This window comes from Meira miltonrushii (genome assembly GCF_003144205.1).
Source record: "Meira miltonrushii strain MCA 3882 unplaced genomic scaffold FA14scaffold_3, whole genome shotgun sequence".
Taxonomy (NCBI): Eukaryota; Fungi; Basidiomycota; class Exobasidiomycetes; order Exobasidiales; family Brachybasidiaceae; genus Meira; species Meira miltonrushii.
Window position 1 is genome coordinate 1,550,826 of NW_020289945.1, and position 20,290 is coordinate 1,571,115.

Consider the following 20,290-nt stretch of genomic DNA (forward strand, 5'->3'; position numbering starts at 1 on the left):
TTCATGGTTTGTTATTTTGCGGGAATCGGTTTCAAGGCAGCGAAGCGTGGTGAAGTACTTTTTGTTAAACGGTCCACCTTGTTGAATGAATTACTCGAAATACCTGTTTCGAAATTATTTTGTGAAGGTCTTCGTTGGAAAAAGTTTGTCAAAGAACGTTTGTTTGAAATAGAAGGTTGATTTGTTGACTTTTTCACTTTTGATTTCCTTTGTTGAGGCATTTCACCAATGGAAGTGGTAGAAAGTTGACGAACATGCTGACGAGCATTCCAAGTTGCTTGCATGAATGCTAAGTCTTTCGCCATGTCCAATGCACTTGGAATGCGGGAAGATTCCTGATGAATTTCAGGTGAAGTGGATTGGGCTTGTTTGATGTCATCGGCTTGTTCAACATCTTCGTCAATGATAGCCATTCCAAGAGCTTCATGGAGACGTTCGATTCGTGAAAGGTGATGAGAAGAATGATCGAGTGCTTCATTTGATCCATGAGAAGATAAGTCTTCCTCATCTGAAGAAAGTTGTAAACCTAAAAAGTTACTCGAATAAACTTTTGATCCTCTTCGCCATCCCAAAGGTGCTTCATAATCCAATTTTGGAGAAGTGAATTGCATCAAAACGTCTTCTTCTTCTTCAAAGATTCCGATTGGTTTGGTGTTGTGCAAAGAGATTTCAGCTTGATCTTTATCCAATTGTTCAAGTCTTTGTTTAAGTTCAACATCAATTTCTCGGATCTCTTGTTCGATCTTAGCTTGACGTTTACGTTGATCTTGTGTTTCTTCATCATCCGAATCCAAAGAAGGAGAAGCGGGAAGTGAAACTGTGCGCTTTTGTGTATTTTGAAGAGGATGATGAGAAACATCAATTTCACTGCTTTGACGTGCAATGTCATCCTTTTCATACATTTGCATCTTTTCAGCATTGAGTTGCAAGCCATTATCTTTCATCCATCTTTGTAAAGCAAAAGAAGGTTGAACGTGGGATGTGATCACGCCTTGAACTTTTTCATCATGTTCACATGAATCGTACAAAGACGTTGAACCTGAAGATGGTGTCAAAAATGCTTCTTCAATGGCTTCAATCGGATAATCATCTTTTGTTTCCATTGCTTCCATTCGCCTGTAATGCGTTGAAGTCATGGTCTTTTGTTGTAATGCGATACTTGAATTGTAAGAATGTTTAATGATTGCCTTTCTTGAAAGATTGCTATGAGCGGGAATGATTGGCTCAGATCGAATTTGAGATCTATCGGGAGTAGAAGGAGCGCCTGTTAAAGCTGCCATTGCATCTTGTCTTGCACATTTTGTCGAACAATAAATTCCAACTTCTTCTTCTTCTCCTTCTTCCATTGTGATGATTTGACCGCAAAAGCAAGTTCGTCGATCATCATCAAGGGATACTTCAGAAGGTGTCATGTTGACCTCTTGTTGATCAACGTCGGAGAATGAACTAGAAGAGGACGCAGAGTCGGATGGAGAAATGTAAGAGGATGAATTGACCATGTTGCTTCGTGTTGGTTTGCGTTCTTGAAAGGGTGATTGTAAGAGGAGTGTTGTAGGAGTCGAGGGTATTGCCATAGGGGGAAAGCGATTTTCGAGATAGGGATACAGTATTTACCACTTCAAGTGGTTATTTGAAATGAAAGGAACCGGGACAGGGGGTTTCAAACAAGTTCGTTTCTGTGGCAAAGGTCTCTTTTATACTTTTCATGTTAGGCACAGTTAGTTCTATATTAGAACCCGATCAAACTTGTTTGTTTGTAAAGATGGAACCGATTCATGTTCCATAGTGACACCAATGCAATGCATTCTTCAAGGGGTTCCAAATAAATCCAATTGTTGTAATAACTTTGGTCTGCACACTGCAAGGTGGATTCCATTCTTGCGTGTGATTCTATTGATGGATTATTGTTACCAGCTTACAATGCAGAACGCCTATCATGATCGTCAGGTCTGTAACTGTTGTTGGTTTGAAAAACAGGATCCCCTGACGGCTCGCGTTAGCTTATAGAAGAGGATGGGAAAATTATCCATGTACGTACCCTTTTCAGGCAGCTGTCGCAGCGGATGAATGGGATACAATTGAACAGATTCGATCGGCAGCATGCAGATATGGGAAAAGATGATAATAATCACATACCTCTCCTGACTTTGGCGTAAGAGAGAGAAGAAAAGGTATCTTCTGGATATGATTTGCATGACGCTAATGATCTTCAATCATGATGATTTGTTTGATTGTCCTTTTGTTGTTGGTTGTTCAGGGTTAAGGTTACAGTTTGCCCTTGCATATACGCTAAATTAGTGTGTGTGTTTGTGTGTCCTTCCGTTGCAACACAACCAACACTCAACGCGAATAAATAGAATCTCTCACGTGTGATTTCACCTTTTAAACCCGTTTTGCTCGCTATGTAAGCATTCAAGATCCGATTTCCGGCTCCACTTCCTTCTTCTCACTTCCATCAGAATTAGCTATTGATGCTATTCCTATTTGGCAATCAATGCAGATACAGCATTGGCGATGTTTAACACATCTAGCCAGACAGTCAAGGATAGGGTTGAATGGGGGAATCGCATATACGATCAGCAAAGATGGCTATCTTTCAAGGCAACAAAGAAGAGTTTATTCTGACCAGGCAGCATCATCTTCCAGCAAACAAACATTAGATGACACCTCACAGCCCATCTGGAAAGAAATTAGAAATCCATTCGCAGCAAACAAGGAGCCATCAGACTCTACTATCAACTCAAACGATCAACAGATACCCTTGGGTACTTTAATATCCGTACTCAATGATACCGAAACGCCTAATTTGGATCGAGTTGGGGCCTATGAAGATTTGATGTCAAGGCAGCAAGATCGAATAGAGAGCATAAGTGATGAGGGCATTCGATTATTGAGTGAGGAAGCTATTCAACAAGGCTATACACATACCTTAAGTACAATTTTGCGAGATCTTTGCAGAAATCGCTTCGGTTTACAGAGAGACCCCTTACGCAAAAGCGAAATTCTGACTTTCATTCTATCAAAATTCAAGACCTCTTTCGAAGAGTCAACCGCTGAAGCGGGAAGGAAGAGCACCTTCGAAGTGCAAGTGGATCATTTCAGAAGGGCTTGCACCAAAAATATGGAAAGTGCATGCAGGATGCTAAATGAAGATGCAGTACTGCTCAAACAGAAGGGACAAGATTCAAACCTTTTTCAGGATATCGAACCAGAAACAGCAATTTACCTTTCAACTTCGATCGCTTTGATGGATGTCGACTTTGAAATGCTTCCTCTTTTGTCCGCCCTGCTTGATATTGTGCTAGCTCATCCTACATCATCCTTCAAGGAGGTAAGTGATATGGGCATTTTTGCTGATACCTTGGCTCGCTATCTACTTCATCCAAATGCGCAACGAACCTTCGATGAAAGTACAGAAAGAGGTGCCCTTTTCTATGCGACAAAGATTGTAGACTTGGTCGATCAGCATGTGTCTATGCATGGGATGTCCACCTCGCTGAAGTCTGCATTTTTCTCAGTAACAAGACTAGACCGATTGATGGACAGATGCAATCTCTCGTCACAGGATAGAAACTCGATTCAATTTGTTCTGTTTGCTCGTTCGACAGTGGCATCTATTTTGTTGCAATCTGGAGCGTATTCAGCGTGCATGAACATTCTCTATGAAATGTCCAACGATCTCAACAGTATTTTCATGTCCACTCCTGCAAGCGAAGTCACGATACTGGATCTCGAATTGATTTTGTTACAAGGTTTCCGCTATCTTCTTCGCTCGGCAACGAGTCAAATCCAAAAGGCCACTTATGATAGCAAGATAGTATCTCGCCTTTTACCAATCTTGATTCGACATGCTCTTCTTGACAATCAATCGGACGACTTGTTATGGGTACGGGACTTTGGGAGTAGGCTCGTAGATTCTGGCGAAGTTCAAGAATTTGCGCAAGTGGTACAACAGACTGTGAACGAATTGAATAGCGTCAAAGAAGGCAATACAGCTGGCTTCGATGTTTTAGCAATGTTTGGCGGTCAATTGATCATTTCAGCAATCGAGCAAATCTCACATAGACGTAATCGTGTATCATTTCATTCTTTCTTGCAATCTTTGCAGATCGTACAGGACAGGCAAAAGACCATTGGAGATGCACGAATCGATCTGGTCTTTTTGGATTCGTTACGCACGCGATTGATCATAGCATGTATGAATGGTGGACTTCGAGATACCTCAGTAGAACTATATTTGCGATGGAGAGAGGTACGTGTTGAAGAACCTATCACATTTGCTTTGGTCAAGTCTAAGCTGTCCTCGTTCGAAAATATGAATGAAGCGAACAAAGACGAAACAGAAGCAGAACAAAGAAACGATGGTGCGCCTTATACGGTTTCATCAAGCTCTCACTGTGCGGCTTTCATCGTGAATAGTATTACACGACGGGGAATGAAGAGATGGCACAAAAAGGCGAACGAAAGGCTTAGTTCCTCATCCGAAGAAGAATTGATACCACGTAAAATGAATTTGGTTTACGATGTCTTAATCTCTTTTATGATGTCCAAGAGGCGAGAGAAATGGAACGAGAAAGATATCATCAATGTTTCTCAAATGCTCTTCCGACTTGGTCATTCTAATGAAGCGCAAAAGTGTCTTTCGTCTATCGCACAAGAGAATGCCAAATATCCGGAAGATGTCATCACCACACTGGCTCACGGAATAGCAGAATCAAACGTGGAAGAAGGCATCGAATTTCTCGAACAAAGAGCAGAAGCTGAAGATTCTGCCAAACTTATCACGGACAAGGTGATTGGACCCGTGTTCAACTTAGCTATGTTTGAAGGCAAGATTGAACTCGTTCAACGCTTATTGCGATTAAGCGAACAAGCGGGTGTAACGGAAAGCTTGGCAATGAGAAGCAAAAATGTTTTGGCAATGTCTGCGTATGATAAAGAAGGGACTGGGTTCAAAAATCAATTTGATATTTCACGTGAGGATGAAGTGAAATCATCGAACGAAAGCAATGTCAGTATCGACAACATTTTTGATGACGTTAGGGTCACACAGCAGTGGCTATACTCAATGCTTCAACGTGGCCTTTTATCGACTGATCCTGATACAATAAACAAAATGATTATCGGATGTGTTACCAGAGCGGAGAGAATTCGTAAAACGCAAGTCAACGCAGGAGAGGCGAAAAGAGGTGATGCAATAGCAGATCGAATGAGACGTTTGGCAAGCACATTGTTACAATACAGTGCAAAAGAATTACAATCTGTCGATTTGGAGTCGACGATGTTGGTCCTCTCTTCTTTTCACTTTAGCGCTGGTCATAGAGCAAAAGGTGGAATTCGTGCTTATCAACAACAAAAGATGAACGAGCTAGATTCGATCGTTTCGGCAATTCGATGGGCAGTGGAATTCCGAATCAGTCCAAAGTTTGACGCTTTTGTCAATGGTGATGAAAAGAAGGAAATTCTGGTAAAGAAGACGAAATCAAATTTATTAGAATCTGATGCTCTAATCAACATTCTTCCGCCAATGGCTTTTCGCGCTTTACTCTCGGCTTATTCACGTTTGAACGATAATTTGGGCGTGGCGAGCGTGATTCAATGGGTTCGTGACGAATGCGGAATGAGTTTAGAGGAATTATCAGAAGGATGGAAAGGAACGAATTACACCAAATATGTCAAGAGGAAAGTCTATCTTTCATCTGAAAGAGGGGCGTTGGATAACCCAAATCGAACGCTAAAATGGATTAGCGGTCAGGAAAGCGTACCTTTGATCAAATCATGGTGGTATGAACCGAAACAGAAGGAAAATGAAATAGCATGAGAAGGAAGTGCTTAATATGTACATTATTGTTTGTAAAATAAGATATGCTACTATTACAGAATACATTATAGAGAAATCATTGAATTTCATAAAGCATACCATGCACAAAGATCCAATGGCCTGCCTCTTCGATCATTTGTTCGGTAACTTCATGTCCTATCCCTTCTTGCAATACAACGCGAAGATTATTTCTTTGAACATTAGGAGGTCCAACTTTTAATTGTTGTACAAACCTTTCCGCACATGGCCATGGTACCAGTCGGTCTTCTTGCCCATTACATATGCATATCCGTTTGCCCCAGAAAGGATTTTGACTAGGATCGGGCGCATTGTAGGGTAGGGAAGCGGGATCGACTTGTGAAATGAGCGAAGAAAGAGAAGCGGGGATATAGGGAGGACCGTTGGTAACGAATGATTTTGGTGCACGTTGAGCAAAAAGTCTTCCTAAATCAGGACAAGAGATAAACGGTACACCAATCTTGATACGATCACATTTAGCAAGAACGTGCCAAACGGCATGTCCTCCTAAACTTTTTCCCGTTACTGCAAAATTGACAACCCTTCTTTCATCGTATGGGAAGAGAAAAGAAGGTAAGAAATCAACCAAAAATGAAACATCTTGTGCTGTTCCAACGATCATTGAGTATAGATCCATGGCGTGAGCTTTATTACCTTGTTTCCAACCTTTTTGTCCGATTTCGTTCGTCATTCGATGACCATGATTTCTTGCATCAAAAGAGACAGCTAGAAATTCAAAGGTTTGTCCTTGTGATTGTTGTGCATATTGCTGTTTGCTTCTTTCAACCCTATCATATATCTGACGAACAATCTTTTCTTCGTTATCAGCCGATCCTCCTCTTCCGTGCATGTGAATTGCGATACATAGATCGGGCGGAGTTGGAGCTGAAGCTCTTGATGAAGCTGGCGTTAATTCTTCTAATCCGAATATGTTCACCGGCAGTCCTCCGATGTCCATCTTTGTCTTTGATAAATTAGGAGCATATTTGAAAGGTTTTGGCGGAAAGTGTTCTCCTTCAAAGCCATTGTTGGTTTCATGTGTTGGTCTGGCGGATGAAGATTGGCCATTGGGAAGGTAACCAGTACCGTATACCTCTGAACCTTCTTTTTTAGATTTGTTTTTCTTAAAGAGTGGCATATTTTGGGGAAAGATAAATAGAAATGATGGTCATCAGTAGAGAATGGCAAGGAATTGGCCCCCCCTTAAGTGAATGCTATTTCAAGATGTTAATCTCCGCACATTTACAAGCTAGAATGTTTGACCCTCTCTTACGCTTGAGTTGCTTTTAAGCCAAAAGACGCGTCAGGTGAAGCATACCCACTTCCCGTGCATTAATACTGCAATCCTTCCTCCACCGTTTCTTTGGCTTCATCGCAAAGTGTACTTTTTGCATCCATCCTTCTCTTCCCTCTTCATCCTTCAAATTGACCAAGATGGAGGTTGAAATGGCTATTGGAGATGGCGGTGGCGGTGGATTAGGTGGCTTGGCAAGGTTACCCGTCAACATACCATCCACTGTGCCAATTGAAGCCTTATTGAACGTTTTAGGATCAACTGATGGCGCATCGGCAATCACAGAAGAACGTATTCGTGCTCCTGATGAAGCTTTATTGTTACACATCTACAACGTCTTACTCACAATTCCTTCTTTACGTGATGCAATCGGCCTGCACGAAACACAAAAGAGCGAGAACGAACGTAGAAAGGTGGACATGGAAAGTCAATTACACGAAGCTGAAAGATTAAAAGCAGAAGCTGAAGCAAGAGCAGAAGAAGATCGAAATGCAAAAGAGCAAGCCATCAAAGAAAAAGTCGAGATCAACGGCCAATTAGCCCAAGTTCAAGGAACATTGGCAGCCTTGCAGTCTACATCCGATAGTGGCATTCAACAATCAGCAGAAGTGAAAGGAAGACTTGAACAAGCAGAACAGGAAAAGCGTGATGTACTGGAAATGCTAGAACGTGAAAAGATTGAAAGTGCAAGAAGATCAGAAGAAATCGAAAGCTTGACTTTGCGCAATCGTGAATCAAGAACGGAGATCAATCGTTTATCCAGCGAATTACAAGAATCAAAGAGTGCTGAAGGCTCTGGTAAATTCAAGATTCAAAGCTTAGAGCAAGAGCTTGCACTGAAAACAAACGATGCAAAATGGGCACATCAAGAGCTCACAAAATCTACCGAAGAGCTGACACAGCATCGGGTACGATCAAATGGTGAGATTTCGTCATTAACTCTCCAATTGCAACAAAAAACTCAAGCTCTGGAAGCTAGTGAGGCCAAAATCAATTCTTTGCAAAGCGCCTACGACAGCACGCTCTCCCGCTTGGACGAAGCGACAAGAGAAAAGTCTGAACTGCGACAACGATTAGTGGAACAGGAAGGTGCATTCAAATCAGAGATGGGCACCCAGCAGCGTCTTAGTGCATTGATGGAGCAACAGAAAGATAATGCTGAAAGGAGATTGGCCGACATTGAAGAGCAGTGGGAGCAAGTCTTGGCTCAGCATGGTGATCGTGAACAAGCATTACGACAAGATTTAGCAAACCAGCAAGAGGAAAGAGATGAAATCATCCGAGAAAAAGAAGAGATTCAACAAGCTTTAGATCGATTGGCCGAAAGCGTTGGCATCAGTACCAATGGCTATCAGATCGGTGCAGCAAACGGAGATGATACAGCCAGCGTTGTTTCTGCATCTACACCGAGGAGAGCACCATTCCAGCTACCCGATAGCTCAGCCGTTATGTCACCTACTGCCGCCTTGGCAGCTAAAGTGCAAAAGTCTGGCAAAAGCTTCACACAGATCTACGCAGATCTTGCCAGATCAGAAGAAGAGCTTCGCCGGGAAAAGAGTGAGAACCGTCGTCTGGTTGGTGTTTTGGAACAGGTCATGACTGACTTACATGACCGAGCACCTGCTTTACAAGCACAGCGCGAAGAGAAAGAACAATTAGAACAACATGCTGAGGAATTAAGCACTGCTTTGGCCAATGCTTGTCAAGAGCGTGACTTTAGCGAGCATGAGGCTAAGCAACAACGACTTCGTGCGGATGCAACACAACAAGAAAACGTTCTGCTAAATCAACAAGTGACCGATCTGGCCAGACAAGTAAGAGATCTAACACGAGAGATTCTCATTCGAGATGATCCGGCATCGGCAGAGAGACTTGAAGCAGACGGTACACAGCTGGGAGATTCAACAACTGCTACAACTTCAACAATCTCTGACACACAAGCAGTGATTACCGAACAACTTGTCACTTTCCGCAGCTTGAATGAACTGATCACTCAAAACAGTAGGCTATTACGAGTAGTTCGACAATTGGGCACAGAGATGGAAGCACGCGAATCAAAGTATAGATCTGATTTCGAAATGCAAGAAAGCGATGCAATCGATGAAGCAAAAGCTGTCATTACACGATTGCAAGAAGATTTGCGAGCTGAACGCACACGTTCTGAAGGTGTTCGACGTGAAAGAGATATGTTCCGTGCCATGACAGCGCAAGGAGGTGGCGCTGGAAGAAACGTGAGCGGAACTATTCAAGCTGGCAGTGCAAGTGCTGAAAGTAGTAATGCTGCACACGTCACTTTGACGAATCAATACAGTCAATTGCAAGCCCAATTTGAGGCCTTTAGATCGGAAACAGCCAACGATACGGAACGATTGAAAGAAGAAGCGTTCCAAGCACGCAGTGAAGCAAACAAGAATGCACTGGCGGCAGCCAAAGAGAAAGCTTCACGAGAAAGTGTTGAAGAACGACTTGCAAATGCTCAGCAGACATACAACCTCGAACGCAGAGAATTGCAAGATCTGCAAAAGCGACACAACGCTGTTCAAGAAAGCTTGGCTAAACAGGAAATCAGTGTTCAAACATTCAGTCAACAATTGATTGCAGCGCAAGGCAATTTGGACAGATTGCGTAATGAGGTGGCCAATTTGAACGCTGAGAAACAATTGCACAAAGAGACGACTGATCGTTTGATGGAAGAGAAGAAAGCTTCGGTGCAAGAACGCATTAATCTTTCTGACCTTTTACGTAGCGCACAATCAATGCAAGCCGATTTGGAAAGGTCAAGCGGAGAAGTGCGAAGACGATTGGAGACGCAAATCGAAAAGTTGGAAGAACAAACGAGAGACCTTCGTGACCGGGCAACGAAAGAAGAAGAGGCCCATCGTCAAACTTCTTTGCGAAGAGAGGTGGAGACGACTGAGTTGCGTGCTAAGCTTGATCGTGCAGTTGAGGAGTTGGCGAAGGTACGAGAAGAAGTAGCCGTGGCAAAGAATAGCGTACAACATTTGACAAGCCGTACTGAAGATCTACAAAAGCAAGTCGAATCGAAGGATGAGAAGTTAGCTGTGTACGAAAGACGATCAAGTGGTACTAATGCTGGGGCCAACTCTACTGCTCCATCTGATCTGCCCAGGGAACAACAATTGCAAGTTGAAATTGCCGATCTCAAGGGAGAATTACGATCTGCACAAGTAGAAGCAGAACAAGCACGCGCCCACACCGAACAATTCAAATCCATTGCTGCAGCCAATGAAGAAGCTCTTTCACAATTGCAAGCATCTTATGATCAATATAAAGCAACTACTGATGCGGCCATCACACAGAAGGATTCCGATTTAACCAGCCTACGTGAACGAAATGAGGCATTGGCAAGTGAGTTGACAACTTCTCAAAATGAAGCAACGAACGAAAGACAAGAACGGGAGAAGCAAGTCGAAGCAATTCGTACAGAAAAGAAGACTTTGGAGGATGCTTTGTCAGAAGTGACTGCAGTTGAAGATCGCGCCAAGATTACCCGCGAAGGTATGCAAGAAGAAGTTCAACGTCAAGTACGACTCACGCAAGAAGCACATGCTAAATATGAAGCAGAATTATTGGCACATGCTGAAGACGTGAAAGCACTGGCTTCTGTGAAAGAACAATTAGACCTCGTCCGCACTGCTATGCTCGAAGCACAAAAAGCAAAAGAAACTGCTGAAGGAAACTTGGCTGGTTCTACTGATAGCTGGACAAGACAAAAGGAATTGCTTGAACGCGAAAAGGATGAATTAAAGAAGGTGGTTCAAGAAGTTAGAGGTCAAAATGAGGCCTTACACAAACATCTTGAAAGTCTTCAAGCACAAGCCAAGAACATCCGCCAAGCATCTGGTGTGTCAGGTTCATCAGTGGGTGGAGAACAAGCTGCAAATGTCGGAGATGTCTCTATCACAAGTCAATCGGACAATGATGAGCTGCATGAAGTTATTCGCTACCTACGAAGAGAGAAAGAGATTGTTGATCTACAAGTCGAACTTCGTGATCAAGAATGTGCTCGCTTGCGTCAAAGTGTCGAACACACTCAGCGCAGTCTTGATGAAGCACGAATGCAATTGTCACAAGAACGTGAGCAAAATGCTGGTGCAAGTGCAAGCGCAAAACAACATGAAGAATTGATGGAAAAGATTAATCAATTGAGCATCTTACGTGAGAGCAATGCAACTTTACGAGATGAAAGTGAACGTGCCCAACGCAAGGTACAAACTTTGGAAGCTAAAGTGGAAAGTTTGACAAAAGAACTTGATCCGATTCGTGAAGAAGCTCGGGTCAAGACTGTCGAATTGGAAGCCTGTCAAAACCAGTTGAGATTAAGCCAAGAGGATAACAAACGTTGGCAAGGTAGAACTCAAAGCATCTTACAACAATACAATCGAATCGATCCTGATGAGTTGAAGAAGTTGCAAGAACAAAAGGACGCTGCAGAAAAAGCATTACAAGAGCAAAAAGCTGAACTGGAAGAGCGTGTGAAAGAATTGGCTGCAGCAAAAGAAGAGGTGGATGCAGTGAAAGGCAAATTTGACCGATTAAGACAACAATCGATCGAGAGGATCAAGAGCTTGAATGAAAGGATCAATGAGTTGAAAACTCAAAATGATGAACTCACAGCCAAAGAAGCACAAGCTGGAAGCGGAGAAAATCAAGCTGCCCAGATTACCTCCTTGCAAAATGAATTGGAAGCGATCAAGGCAGAGAAGGAAGAACTTTCTACTCAAATTGCAAGCTTACAGTCTGAGAAAGAAGCGCTTGCCAAAAAGATTGAGGAGAATGCCACAACGGCTCCAACCCAAACTGTTGGCGGTGAAGGCCAGGCAGAGGGCACAAATACTTCCACTGAAGAAGCACAAAAGGCATGGGATGCTGAACGCACTCAAATGGAAGAGAAGTACAAAGCATTGGAGCAACGCGAGCAAACGCATTTGCGAAGGGCGAAGGAATTCTTGACACAAATGAAAGCTGCACAAAAGGAAAGAGATGAATTGCAAAAGCAAAGTGAGGGCGTGAAACAGGAGAATGGCAACACTGGTACCTCGGAAGAGATGGAAGCTTTGCGTTCTAGAATTGTTCAGTTGGAAGGTGAATTACAACAAGCAAATCAACGCATCGCCGAATTACAAGCTAACGGCGCTACTATCTCTGAAGGCTCTGCTGATATTGAACAATTGAAACGTCAACACGAAGAAGCATTACGTGAACAAGAAGGCAATCTCAGCACGCAATTCGCAGAAAGACAAAAGCAAGCTGTTGAGATTGCTGTGCAAAAAGCACGTTCAGCTGCTGGTGCAGGTGAGAATGTGGAAGAAAAAGTGCAGGAACGCTTGAAAGCTTTCGAAGATCAACGTGACATAGAATGGCAAGGCGCAATTCAAGCCAAAGAACAAGAGATTCGAGCACAGTATGATGAACAACTAAAAGCACGTTATGAAGCAGGAAAGGAAGAGGCTACTTTGCGCAACAAGCTCTTGATCAAAACGAAAGACACAAAGATTGAGAAGCTCACGGCCGAGCTCAATACACTCAAAGGGATCGCTCCACCAGCTCAAGCTGGCACAGCAGGTGTGAACGGTGGTGCAGCCGGTGTAAGTGCTGCTCCTGAGACACCTACTGCAGGCTTGCCAGTCAGACCATCAGCAGCCTCAATCAGAGGAGGTACCGCACCTAGACCTGTTGCACGACCTATCCCGAGCGGGCCGGCCGGTCGTGGTGGTGTTGCACTACGAGGAACAGGAAGAGGAGGAGCTCAAGCTGTAGGAGCACAAAAGAGAAAGCTTGAAGGCGTTGAAGCAGGTGGCAATGCACAAGCAAGCAATTCAGATGGAGGCGGCGGCGTTGCAGATGCAAACAAAAAGCCAAGACCGGCTGGTGGTCCGATTGCCATTCGTGGTGGCGCTGGAGGTCAAAGAGGAGGCGCGGCAAATCGAGGTGGACGAGGAGGAGCTCCACAGTAAATTATAAAAGTGATAAAGAGTCATAATCTTTACGTTGTGAAAATTTCATATGTTATACTAGTATCGTTGTTGCAGAGACAAAATAAAGTTTTTTATATTATCATTCCCGCTGCACAGCGCTAGTCAAATATAAGCTATGGCATGACTTAAGAGCAGAGACTGTACTAAAGCAATGTCGAGCGAGCAAGATCTGAACTGTTGTCACCATGTGAGCTGGATGAGATGTTCAGAATCATCATCAGGATGTACATTACTATATTGCGCCCTGTACAGCGCATGAATGATCATCAACACCTAGCAGGTCCGCGGCCTTAATTTCCGTTTTCATTAAAGTGAGCGCCGACGGCGCGTGTTGGGTGTGTTTGTGGTAGGAAGCCTGCTTCCGGATAAGCAATGTGTGAAATGCAATTCTAATTTTAAAGCCAACTAATTTCAGATCGCGTAAAAAAAAGTTCTCCTGCTTTTCTCGTCACTCACCATCGTCATTGCGAGCCGATCAAAGAAAAAGATGGCTTCGCAACCAATTTACAGCTCAACCTCAGCAGCAGGTGTAGGGTCTGCGTCACATTCACCTCTGGTTGAATCATTGAACGGAGCATTATCGGCTGTACAAGATGGATTTATGCGTTTACCTGGTTCAGCGATCCTTTTGCGTTATGTTCGTTCAAGTTACCAGAATGATCCAATCAGAAGTTTATTGGAATTAATCTTGGTAATCTTTGCTTTACGAACGATTTTGCAAAGTAGAACACGCGGAAATAGCAGTAGCAGTAACTTTGTCAAATTAACCGAAAAGGAGATCGATGATTTGGTAGACGATTTTAATCCGGATCCTTTGTGTGCTCCTCTGTCTCCAGCAGATCAACTAGAATTGGCTTCCGTTCCTACTATCATTGGTGCAGTCTCATCAAGACCAAAGATCTCTCTGCCCTCCCATCATGCAGGTAAGGCAAAAGAGGTGATGAATTTGGCAAGTTACAATTTTATCGATTTGGCTGGAAATGAAAAGGTAAAAGAGAGAGCCATTCAAACGCTACGTAAATACGGTGTAGGAAGTTGTAGTCCTCCTGGTTTCTATGGTACGATTGATGTACATATGGCATTGGAAGAGGATATTGCACGCTTTATTGGGGTGGATAAATGCATCATCTATTCCCAAGGTTTCAGTACGATCTCTTCCGTCATTCCTGCATTCAGCAAACGTGGTGATATCATCGTTGCCGATCGAGGTGTCAACTTTGCCATTCAAAAAGGTCTACAAGTCTCACGTTCAACGATCAAATGGTACGATCATAATTCAATGAGCTCTTTGGAGAGCGTTTTGCAATCTGTCATTCGTGAGGACAAAAGGAGAAGAGGACCTCTAACACGTCGCTTTATCATCACTGAAGGTATCTTTGAGGGTGATGGAGCGTGTGTTGATCTGGCCAGACTGATTGCTTTGAAGCGCAAATACAAATTCCGATTGATCCTGGACGAGAGCATCAGTTTTGGTACAGTGGGAGCGACCGGCAGAGGAATGACGGAACTATGCGAAGTGCCACCAAAAGAGGTAGACATCTTGGTTGGAAATATGGCAAACACTTTAGGTGGAGCAGGTGGATTCTGTGCAGGAACGGAAGAAGTTGTTTTCCATCAACGTATTAACGGTACTTCGTTCGTGTTCTCTGCCGCATTGCCTGCCATGTTGGCGGTTGCAAGTAGTACTGCGATTCAAAGATTGATCGCACAACCATCTCTGATGACTACACTGAACGAGAATATTGCAGCCCTGAGAAATGTGTTGGATCATGTCGAAAGCATATCCATTCCCAGTCATGCAAGATCTCCTCTGATTCATATTCAAATCCGTAGCAAGTTCGAGCCTCATCCGGATACTCCATTTGACAAGATTGATCGATCCCATCTGGCTCAGGCACATGCTCTACCGCCTTCGTATAACGGACACGATTTAGATCAAGCAGAACAAACTCGATTATTGCAATCGATTGTGGATGATTTGATCGAACATGGAATCTTTTTGATTCGTCATAAAAGATTGCCAAGTATCAATCCAAAAATGCTTGAAACGGGTCCCGAAAGTAGACCAAGCATTCGCATTGCGGTCACAACTGCATTCACCCGCAAAGAAATGGAAAAAGCTGCAAATGTGATCAAGAGTAGCGTTGTACGTTTGATCGGAAAGAGGCGGTAATGCAATTGTTAAGATGTAATTCCCTGTACTACAATATTAATTCTATCACTTTGTGTTCTTTGCTTTCAATTGTTGGTCATCAGGTTCTTTACCAAGAAGAAGATTCTTTATCGGAGTATTATTTTAGCTCTTCTAGGAAAGGGGTTTATTGGCTTGGCTTGGTGTTTGATAAAAGGGGTGAGTTTGATTTGCGCCGCCTTTCCTTTGCTTGGTTTATTTTTGGGAGCCTTGTGAAGATACAAACAGGCAGTGCAACGCGCGAGAACAGGGTGTATGTGGCTTTGTTGACGCGTCTCCGTCGTCGTGAATCCAAACCAACACCCTGGAGGGAGAGGTCTAAAAAGGGAAACTGTTGTTTTTTTGGGTGTTGTTGATTCCGAGGGAAGATTAGGTCCCTCGAACTACGAGCCGGCTAAAATGAATTGAGCACAGCTTGTATGCACGCACGTTTATGCGTTATGCAATTGTACACAAACACAGCATCCATGCACAGGTACCTGAACAGCATCAGCTTGCTACCGAAAGCAGCTCTTACCCCTGGCTTGTTCGAATGATATCATGCCACTCTAGAAGACGATCTAATGAAACCTCATCACCATCATCATCTGGAGTGTTTGTATTTGAAGGAAAAAGGGTGAACTACACTCAAGGTTGACTTAACGTCTTTTGCTCTTTGTGTCGGTTATCCGACTTTTGGATGAAGGAAGCCAACAAACAAAGGATCGTCTGACATCATGTCGGCCTCTTCAGCTGCAACTCCAGCAGCCAACTCTTCGGCAAGTATGGCTGACAAGCTGGCTCAACAATCATCTGCTTCAGAAGCGATGAAATCAATATCATCTTCGATAGCATCAGCATCAGCAGCTCTAAGTTCGGAAAGTAAAATCGCTGCTGGAAATTTAGCATTACCAAGTTTCATGAAAGATCTCGGAATAGCACTCGCTGTTGGAAGTGGTGTTCTGATCGGTGCCTCTTTCGTTTTCAAAAAGAAAGGTCTAATAGCCTCACAAAAGAAATACAACACACAAGCAGGAGAATCGATGCAATACCTCAAAAGTCCAATGTGGTGGACCGGAATGATAATGATGATATTGGGTGAAATATTAAATTTGATCGCCTATGCAGTAACTTCAGCAGTCCTGGTCACGCCTTTGGGCGCTCTTTCCGTGGTCATCTCGGCAATTCTCTCTTCGATCTTCCTAAAGGAAAAGTTGACATTGTTTGGCAAGATTGGTTGTTTTCTCTGCATTGTAGGATCAACAGTCATCGCTCTCAACGGTCCTGAACAACATGCAGCAGGAGAGATTCAACAATTTCAAAAGATGTTTGTAAGCGTCGGATTTCTCGTCTGGGGCGGTATCTGTATCGCCGCATCTTTGGGTCTCATCTTCTTTGTCGCACCACGATACGGTAAAAAGTATATGCTAGTATACATTTCCGTTTGTTCGCTCATTGGAGGTCTTTCGGTCAGTACGATCTCGGGTGTGGGAAGCGCAATCGTTCTGAGTATTCAAGGTGTCAATCAATTCAAGCATTGGTTCTTGTATTTCTTGATTGGATTTGTGATCATCACACTTTTGACGGAAATCGTTTATCTGAACAAAGCATTGGAATTGTTCAACACGGCTATGGTTACACCAACATATTACGTTCTTTTCACCTTTGCTACCCTTGTCACCTCGATCATCTTATTCCAAGGTCTAGACGCCAGTGCAGTTCAGATCGTTACAATCGTTTTAGGCTTCTTGACAATTTGTGCTGGAATCACACTATTACAGTTGAGCAAGATTGATCCCGAGGAATTGGTCGACAAAGAAAGCTATGGTCTAGACCGAAGCTCTACCTTCTTGATCAGAGCCAGTAGATCTCACATTGCTCATGAGAAGGGACATGCCAGCGGTGTAGAAGATCCGGGTATCGATACTGTTCGTGGTGGATTGGGCGTGATTGGATCGATCATGCGTGCACGTAGTTCAAGGCGGATACATGCATCAGCTGATGAGTATCAAGAAATGTCAGACGAACACGGAAGTAGAATGCAGAATAGCATGCATGGTCTCAATACGATGAACAAACGCGATCTTGAACGATACGAATTACACGATCGACCGATGCCCAACAGTCCATCAATGCAGCATAATCAAACTTTGCCTGCTATTCATTTGCAAATGCCTGCAAAACGCGATACGGCAATCAGCTTTGCATCTGGAAGTGAAGACCCACATGGACATCACGATCGAAAGTCAAATACATTCGATAGCCAACCAACCTCTAGAGATATCACTTCGCCTTCACAGAAAGGCGGAATACTTTTGAGCCCTAACAGTAGCTCACAAGGTAATCATGGGCGTTCTCAATTTACTGGCGAACCATCTCATCTTGAAGATATCATTGAAGCCACTTCAAATTCTTCCAAAAGCAGACCTTCAGATTCGCATAGATCAAGTATTCGCGTAGTCGGTCCAAGGCCAGCAGCAATGCCCAGAAGTGAGAGTAATCAATCTTCACAGCGTGATTTACGAACGATGTGGGATCCATCTCAACCGGGACCTGATGATTCGCTAGAAATTGCTTCAAGTGCAATGGCAGTTGCACCATCGCCTAATCAAAGAAGGGGAGACGGAGGGCCGGATTATCTTGCAAGTGTTGATAATTTTGACGATTCAATTGATCAAGAAGGAGAAGAAGAGGATCAGACAACATCACCTGCTGTCAGAAGGAAAGGAGGTGGTAGCCGAAATATCTTTTTAGCATCCGGAATGCGCAAAGATGATAATAACGGTGATGATGAATCTGAGGGATTACTCACTCCACAAATGCGTAGCGCGGGAAAATTCGAAAGCACTTCTCATCAATCAGGCAAACGTAGATAGAATCTTCACTAATTGACATTCTCGCTCCCCTCGGTATACACAATTTGCACCCCTCACCACTGTCATCATTTTTCATTTCGTTTCTACATTCTTGCACATATACATCCAATCTGTTTTCATAGTACGCAACACGGCTTTCATTGCGATCTCAAATACAATAATTTGATAATCGACACTGGGGAAGAAATTTGCGAAGATTAGTGGTAAATGCGAAAATGCTATTGCATAATATTTCAGCCAGTATGATGTACATGATTTTGGAGAAAGTCCTTTTCGATAGAAAGATTAATTTCTACGTCCTTTCCTTGGCTTGGGCAGCTCGAATGGAATCTTCAAGATGGTTCTTCTTTGTGCTCTTGAAGTACCGTCTGAATTGGTTACAGTCTTGTTCGCTGATGTACAACCCAAAGAGCGGAAGATATCTGTTACTTTTGTTGGTGGAACAGTAAGATCTCGTGCAAGAGGAGCTGTATCGATTGAGAAATCCTCCAAATGTAAGCATAAAGCAAACATGTACGCATACAATTTCGTTTCGGTGAAATTGGTGATTGATCCACGCTTAGAGCCACGTTCTTGTTCGGTAAATTGAGAGAATAGATCTGCCAAGATTTGATCGCCTCCTGGAAGGTTGTGTAAGCGTAATTTGAACAACAATTGCTCTTTTTCGCCACCTTTGCTTCCTCCTCTTGCCACACTCAGGAAACTCCAAAGGATGGAAATATAGAATGCCACTTTGAGCTTCGTACGTGCATCTTGTCGAGAAGTTTTAAGGATACCATTTGTAGGTGCGGTATCCATACTTGATTCATCTTCATTTTCGATCGGCAATCCATCTTCATCGAATTCAACTTTTGCTTTTGTAGGTGAACCTCCTTTACCTTGATTCATCTTACGGAATTTGGCTGATTGAATCATATTCCAAATTCGCTCTTTCAACCAAGGCGATTGTGAAGCACGGACCGGCAATGCTTTTGCCAATTCTGCCTGCGATTCAACACCTTCCAATGTTCTTGTATTTAAGAGTCGGAAGATTGCATCGGGAATCAAGACTTCCAATGGATATGCTTCATGTGGAGTTTGAGCTTTGAAGTTTGGTGGTGGAATCGGTCGAGCATGTTCAGCCTCTGCATTCATCTCATCGATTGAAGGAATGTTCTGCTTTGTATCTTCAATGCCATCTTGTAAAGTGTTGACGATGTCCAGCATATTACTCGTATCGACCTTCATACGATCCTCTGCTCGTGCTTTTGCTTTTGTCTTTCGGTTTCCGAACGCTTCTCCCAAATCACGACGTGCAACAACACGTTTTTGCCAATCTGACAATCCGCTCGAACCGTTGATAGATAGATTTGACAGTGACTTGACGGATCTTCTCAAATTGAACATTGGTGCAGCACGTAGGGTAACGGTACGTTCTTCAGGATCATAGATGCCTACAAGGTATTCTCCAGAATACCCTTTTGCATCACGTCTGACTGCTGAATCATTGCCTACGCTAGCATTCAGGTCCCAATTCCATCCAACGTAATCCATCGAGTCTGATTCGCCTGACAAGATGAGACCGTCCTCTAGAGATGCTCCCCTTTGCTCTTGACTTGCTGATGTAGAGCCAGGTTGGTGGTGCAATGTGAAAGGTATATCTTTGGGTAATGCGAAATCCGATGCTGATACTAAGACAGCTCCAACATCATACGCATGTTGTTGATCTAATGTTTTTATCTTTGCCGTTTCTCTGTCTTGTGTTGTGTCTGCAGATGTAGAAATTTGACCATCTTTGGCTTTTCCTTTGCCCTTCTTCACACCGCTCTCGTTTTGGGAGATGCTATGCTCACTCGCCTCTTGAGATTTGCGAGCCTTTTTGGAAGCTGAAGAAGAGCTGGAAGCGTCCCTTGATCGCTTTTCTTTCTTGTCGCTCTTCTCTCCCATTGCGATAATTTGGTTTTGATGTTGGTGAGGAGGAAACGTGGAGAGTGTATCCAAAATGGCCTCAATTCGATTAAATGCATTATTCTGGAATTTTTTTGATTTTGACTTTTTTTGAAGCACGTGTATATAAAAAGTATGGAACGAGGGTCGGGAGGCGCGTATGCAAGTGGCTCAAGCACTCCCACT

At 43.4% G+C, this 20,290-nt stretch overlaps 6 protein-coding genes across 6 annotated transcripts; 3 read left to right on the forward strand and 3 right to left on the reverse strand.

The window, feature by feature from the left end:
• Positions 1-11: 11 nt before the first annotated feature.
• Positions 12-1,574, reverse strand: FA14DRAFT_180426 (uncharacterized protein; the record flags this gene model as incomplete). Its single annotated transcript, XM_025501007.1, has 1 exon — positions 12-1,574. One exon carries the CDS (start codon positions 1,572-1,574, stop codon positions 12-14), a length of 1,563 nt encoding a protein of 520 aa, XP_025354092.1.
• Positions 1,575-2,494: 920 nt separating this feature from the next.
• Positions 2,495-5,821, forward strand: FA14DRAFT_180427 (uncharacterized protein; the record flags this gene model as incomplete). Its single annotated transcript, XM_025501008.1, has 1 exon — positions 2,495-5,821. One exon carries the CDS (start codon positions 2,495-2,497, stop codon positions 5,819-5,821), a length of 3,327 nt encoding a protein of 1,108 aa, XP_025354093.1.
• A 76-nt stretch (positions 5,822-5,897) lies between these two features.
• Positions 5,898-7,461, reverse strand: FA14DRAFT_165059 (uncharacterized protein; the record flags this gene model as incomplete). The annotated part of the gene is made up of 2 exons (XM_025499929.1): positions 5,898-6,803; positions 7,270-7,461. The coding sequence occupies 2 exons, from the start codon at positions 7,459-7,461 to the stop codon at positions 5,898-5,900; spliced, it is 1,098 nt and encodes a 365-aa protein (XP_025354094.1).
• A 6,116-nt stretch (positions 7,462-13,577) lies between these two features.
• Positions 13,578-15,367, forward strand: FA14DRAFT_161475 (PLP-dependent transferase). Its single transcript, XM_025499136.1, has one exon. It carries the CDS (start codon positions 13,620-13,622, stop codon positions 15,303-15,305), a length of 1,686 nt encoding a protein of 561 aa, XP_025354095.1. The 5' UTR covers positions 13,578-13,619; the 3' UTR covers positions 15,306-15,367.
• A 672-nt stretch (positions 15,368-16,039) lies between these two features.
• On the forward strand, positions 16,040-17,539 carry FA14DRAFT_123709 (DUF803-domain-containing protein; the record flags this gene model as incomplete). The annotated part of the gene is made up of 1 exon (XM_025496595.1): positions 16,040-17,539. A coding segment is annotated over one exon (1,500 nt), but the record flags the coding sequence as incomplete, so codon positions are not given.
• Positions 17,540-18,346: 807 nt separating this feature from the next.
• On the reverse strand, positions 18,347-20,104 carry FA14DRAFT_185336 (uncharacterized protein; the record flags this gene model as incomplete). Its single annotated transcript, XM_025501450.1, has 1 exon — positions 18,347-20,104. One exon carries the CDS (start codon positions 20,102-20,104, stop codon positions 18,464-18,466), a length of 1,641 nt encoding a protein of 546 aa, XP_025354097.1. The 3' UTR covers positions 18,347-18,463.
• Between the last annotated feature and the right edge of the window lie 186 nt (positions 20,105-20,290).